At 43.6% G+C, this 5,774-nt stretch overlaps 1 protein-coding gene across 1 annotated transcript in view; it reads left to right on the plus strand.

Annotated features, from left to right (window-relative positions):
- rps6kb1a (ribosomal protein S6 kinase b, polypeptide 1a) overlaps window positions 1-5,762 on the plus strand; it is a gene marked incomplete in the record, with an annotated part of 23,901 nt that extends 18,139 nt beyond the window's left edge. Inside the window, 2 exon segments of the mRNA XM_037687603.1 lie at window positions 2,037-2,149; window positions 5,466-5,762. Of these exon segments, the coding sequence (XP_037543531.1) occupies window positions 2,037-2,149; window positions 5,466-5,730 (378 nt within the window).
- Window positions 5,763-5,774: the final 12 nt, after the last annotated feature.

A 5,774-nucleotide genomic window follows, 5' to 3' on the forward strand; every position in this document is an offset into this window, starting at 1 on the left:
GTGTTACAGCTGGAGTCACACGATGCTCCTGTTTTCTGAAGTGGAGTTATCTGACAAACTCTGACAATAACTCATAATTAGTAATCTCTTATAAAGGTGATCACAACTTGGCCATGTAAAATGTGTATTCTTTTAGTCTTTAACAATGATTCTGTTAGCATTATCTTGAGCTTTAGATTAATTTGATGTTAGAAAAGGTTAGGGAAAGAAAATAGAGTTCAACAAGTAATTTAATTACACTGCCTGGCCAAAAGAAAAGTCTCCACCTGGATTTAACTAAACAAACAGGTACGAGCCTCCTGTTGGATCATTACTGCATGAGTGATCATCTTTCAGCTGCAACAAGTTATTTAACCCCAACTGGTGCAATGAGCTGCTTCTTATTTCTTGAACTACCATGTCTAAAGACACATGACGTGGTCGTGGAAAAGATGTCAGTCTGTTTGAGAAGGGTCAAATCATCGGCATCAAGCAGAGAAAACATCTAAGGAGATTGTAGAAACTACTAAAACTGGGTTAAGAACTGTCCAACGCATTATTAAAAACTGGAAGGATAGTGGGGACCCATCGTCTTCGAGGAGGAAATGTGGCCGGAAAAAAATCCTGAATGATCGTGATCGGCGATCACTTAAACGTTTGATGAAATCAAATGGAAGAAAAACAACAGTAGCACTCAGGGCTGTTTAATAGTGAAAGTAAGAACATTTCCACACGCACAGTGTGAAGGAACTCAAGGGACTGGGACTGAACAGCTGTGAAGCCTTAAAACCACTAATCAGTGAAGCTGACTGGGAAAAAAAGGCTTCAATTTGCTAGGGAGCATAAAGATCGGACTCTGGAGCAATGGAAGAAGGTCATGTGGTCTGAGTCCAGATTGACCCTGTTCCAGAGTGATGGGTGCATCAGGGTAAGAGGAGAGGCAGGTGAAGTGATGCACCCATCATGCCTAGTGCCGACTGTACAAGCCTGTGGGGGCAGTCTATGATCTGGGGTTGCTGCAGTTGGTCAGGTCAAGGTTCAGCAACAGTTTGTGCTCAAAGAACGAGGTCAGCCGACCTGAATATACTGAATGACCAGGTTGTTCCATCAATGGATTTTTTCTTCCCTGATGGCACGGGCATATTCCAAGATGACTGCCAGGATTCATCGGGCTGGAATTGTGAAAGAGTGGTTCTGGGATCATGAGACATCATTTTCACACATGGATTGGCCCCCACAGAGTCCAGACCTGAATCTTTGGGATGTGTTGGAGAAGGCTTTGCACAGTGGTCACAATCTGCCGTCATCAATGAAAGATCTTGGTGAAACATTAATGCAACACTGGATGGAAATAGATCTTGTGACATTGTAGAAGCTTATCGGAACAATGTCGCAGCGACTGCACGCTGCAACCAAAGCTGAAGGAGGTCCAACAAAATGTTTGTGTGTGACCTTTGTTTTTGGTGGCAACTTTTCTTTGGCCAGGCAGTGTCTTTACCTGATGAAAGTGTTTGGGGGCTGCTGTAGCTCAGTGGTCAGTGCTGCAGTCCTGGAATCCTGAGGCCACAGGTTCAAGTCCAGGTTACGTCCGAAGGGGCAGCTGTTGTAAAACGATTCCCAAGTCTTTCATGCGAGTTCACTCACTGTGGTGAACCCTGAAGGGAGTAGCCGAAAGTAAAACAGCAACTTATGGAAATGTTTGTCGTTTCAGTGCAGAATTAAGAGTTTAAAATGTGATGTTGCTTAAAATAAACGTGATTTCTGTCCTCTTGAATCACTTCTGCCAATTGCGTTTGTTGTGTAAACAGAAGGAAAAAAAATCCTGGGTGTCATGTCGTCCCCATCTCTTTTTCAACAATGTCTTACTGGTTCCCACGTGTTTTATTCAGCTCATTTTCCTGGAAGTTTTTCACTTTTCCACCACATTGCATGAGAAAGTTCACTCAGCGTTTCATTGCTCCTCATCAGCTGTGGCTTGTTTTAAAAAATAAATAAAATAAAAGCTCTTTGAAGAGGTGGAGTTAGATCTTTTCTGTTTTCGTCCTTCTGTGTCCCAGGGCTTCACGTATGTGGCCCCGTCTGTGCTGGAAAACCTTAAAGAGAAACTGTCCTTCGAGCCAAAGGTCCGCTCTCCACGCAAGTTCCCTGGAAGCCCCAGAACACCCGTCAGGTAACTGCTGTTTGTTTTGTCCTGACGTTTGCTGAACCACATGGGTCATTACCAGAACTAGTCTCCCCTCGCTGCTGACCCACATGAGCTTGTCAGGCGGGTCGGTGCTTTTGTTCCAGCGGTGCGACAGCTGTTTGCTTTTAGTTTGAGTGAGCGAAACAGAGATTTGTTGATCAAACTGAAGTGAAGGAATCAGAGATCCTCCCTCCACTTACAGCTGAACACAAGAACTCTTAACTGCCGTCACCAAGAGGAAACTATGACCCTCCTGTTTTTATTGTTCTGCTCTTTACTGGGGATTCAGATCAAAACCAGTGTGTTGTATGTAGAAAGTGTGGTTGGAGATCTATTTCTCTTTCCTGTTCTGTAAAAACAACGGATGGAGTTATATGGGTTATACTGTCCCTGAGTGGGGTGTTATATGGACCCATTTAATCACTGGGGATTTATTTTTAAATAGAACCAGTCACTCAGACATCCTGTAATGTACCAGCTGAGCTTCTGATGATCAGATAGATCAGCTTGTTTTTCTTGAAGAGGTAAAAGATCTGATTCCAAAAAATGCTCAGGCAGTTTGTGTAAAATGATTACAAATAAGATCACTCAGAACATTTATTCATCCTCGGTCTGTTGAGACGTGCTGTAATTCAATTCAAGGTGGTGCACCGTCTGCATTGGTCCAAAGACGAGCTGCCCAAGATCAAGACAGACCTGGATCCTGCATGTAAACGCTGTAAACAAACTCCAGCTACGCTCTTACACACAGCTGGGCTTGTCCAAAGCTGCAGACCTATTGGTATTGGCAATCTATTTTTGATACATTTTCTAGGATATGTGGAAAAACTGTGTACCCGGCTGTCGCCATTCTTTTCATTGTTTGGGGTGGCCCCTGTGGATGCGTCCTTCAGCAAGTGCGAGAGGATTATGATTGCTTTAGGCTCTCTTCTAGTCAGGAGACATAATTTACACAGATGGAAGGATCTGCATCCTCTGGTATATGACCACTGGATAAGAGAAGTTATGTGTAATATTCATTTGGAAAGATCAGATATCCAGTAGTCCCTCACTACTTTTGCGGTTCGTTTTTCACAGACTCGCTCTATCGCGTTTTTTTTTTTTTAAAGTAAGATTGGACATGACACACACTTGGCTGATTGATGGATGAGCCGCACGATCGTCATGCAATTTTTATTTAAAATAAATAATTGTAACTTTATTTAGCACCAGTGTGCAGCCCAAGCTGCAGGAGAAGCTCCCTCCTCCTGCAGTGTCATATCTGCGCTCTGCAGCAGAGAAGTGGGCGTGGCCTAGAGAGGCGCTGGCAGAGAGCAGCTGGAGGAAGAGAACTGGAATCATGACATTCTGTGCCGTTTTACAGCATTTAGAGTTTAGAGACATTGTTTAGAATATTGCAAGAGCGTGGGAAGGGTTTAAAAATAAACTACTACTTGTACTGCTGTTCCTACTTCGCAGTTTTTCACTTACCGCGGAGCTTCAGGGTACAGATCCCTGCGATAAACGAGGGACTGCTGTACTCTAAAAGGATCCGTTGAGAGATTTGGGGACACTTGGCAGACATTTATTGAGAGTATGTCGATGCCTGTCTGTCGTGGTGTTATCTGTGTGGCCGAATCGTTCAGGGAGGGGGTTTTGTATTTTTTTGTTTGTGTGTTCTGAAAAGAAAAAATCAATAAAAAAGACTTTGATTAAAAAAGTTATTGCAAATAAATTAATATTTTATGTTGGGTCTTCAGGTCGTCCGTGTTGAATGAAAACTTGAAGCAGAACATGAAACAAATTTATTCAGTAAAACTGAAGTGGAGCAGCTCGTCTGCCGAAGAGACTGAACTTAAGTTCAAATACAAAACGTGCTTTTATGAATCCTGATTGTCAAAGATACGTTTTATGACAGATTGACTCTTAGCAGTGACCTGTACTGAGTAAAGTCAGACCAGTGGGTCTTAAAGTTTAACTTTATAATGAAACTCCACACGTGAATATTTAGTCCATCTGTATTACTCGTGAATAATTAGATAAAGAACTGATAGTTCTACAGATATACCAAACTTTTGTTTGACTCTAAAGGAATAGAAGACTTTTATTTTTATATTTCTGGAGTAATTTTTAGCCTTGTTTTTATTTATCATAACTTTTCTCCAACATTTATCAAATTCTAACACAGTTTGTAAAGTTTTGTAGTGTTTTATATACGAGTTATTAGTGAGACAGTCAAGAGGACAAAAATGTGAAAGTCCTGAGATAATTTTCTGTTTTGAGCCTTTTTTTCTGGAGCACAAGTTCTGTTGCTGGTAAATTAAAATAAATCAATCAGCTTTTTTTAAATAAAAACACTGTCATGCTTTTAAATCAGTTCTGTCTCTGGTAAGAGCCTTAAAGGCAGATGGGAGAAAATAACGTTTTGTTTTGGCAGCTTTATGTTTCGCAGTAGACGAGTCGGTAACGAGCGGCGGGCGGTGATGTAGCCGCCTACACACACCGACATAAACAATAAATAACATCCGTCCAGTTTTAGTTCAACCTGAATGTACCTCATTTTATTGTCATACTTGTCAAGTTTGTAAAGTATACACATTTTTCATGAATACAGGGAAAGTCTTGCGGATTTAAAAAAAAAATCACTTTAAAATTTTTAAATTAATTTTACGTCTCAGTCGACCTGTAACCAAACGTTATGGTCGCCGCCTCCTCGGCTTCTTAAGCGCCCTGCGTACTCCCACCTGAAGCTGAGCAGTCGACTCGTGGTTGCGGGACGTGAGTTTGTGCACGCATAGCGCACGACAGACACGGCTCTCCTGGGAAGCCCCTCCCACTGCAGCATACGTCACCGCGCGGGGTTCTTCCCAGCAGAGTCTCCACTCCGTCCCCGTTTGTCCACAGATTTATCACGAAGGAAGCGACACCCTTTTCAGCAGACAGGCTCCTCCGTGCACGTCTGTGCAATGATTAATGAATAATTGAGTGCAGCTCAGGCGCTGCCGGACGTCGGCTGGTGTTAAAATGTCCAAACGCTGTTTATCGATGAGCCGTTCAACTGGAAATAACGTCTTTCTGCAAACTGACACTGGACCTCGAGCTCGTTCTCCCTCCACAAAATTGATTGACAGCTGCTGTTATGACTTCATAACTACTGTAGTTTCATTTTCTTCAGCGATCGTTTAAACAGTCTGCGTTCACCAACACGTTCGCCTCCTGGAACGTTACGTGCACCGTTTGTGTTGGGAAATGACTCCCGCCTCCTATTGAGACGGCTGTAGACAAGAATGATGACTGAGGTGTCTCCTGTCTTCTGTTTCAGTCCACTGAAGTTTGCAGGAGGGGACTGCTGGCCTCAGGGCCCCTCGCTGACAGACAGCCTGACCCTCCTGGCCCCCGGCAGCTCCATAGACCAGTCCATGGAGGTGTCCTTGGTGGAGCAAATGGACACGAGCAGCAGCTGCACCATTGAGACGTCGGCTCCCCTCCCCATCAGGCACCCTGCAGGCATCCACACGGTGCACTACAAGAAGCAGGCCTACCCTTTGAACTCGAAGCGACCCGAACACCTGCGGATGAACCTATGACCCCTGGCTTGTCCGTGAACTTTAGCTCTTTTTCAATTTTTCCT

The sequence above is a fragment of the Nematolebias whitei genome, chromosome 14 (genome assembly GCF_014905685.2).
Source record: "Nematolebias whitei isolate Nwh7 chromosome 14, NemWhi1, whole genome shotgun sequence".
In the NCBI taxonomy this organism is placed as follows: Eukaryota; Metazoa; Chordata; class Actinopteri; order Cyprinodontiformes; family Rivulidae; genus Nematolebias; species Nematolebias whitei.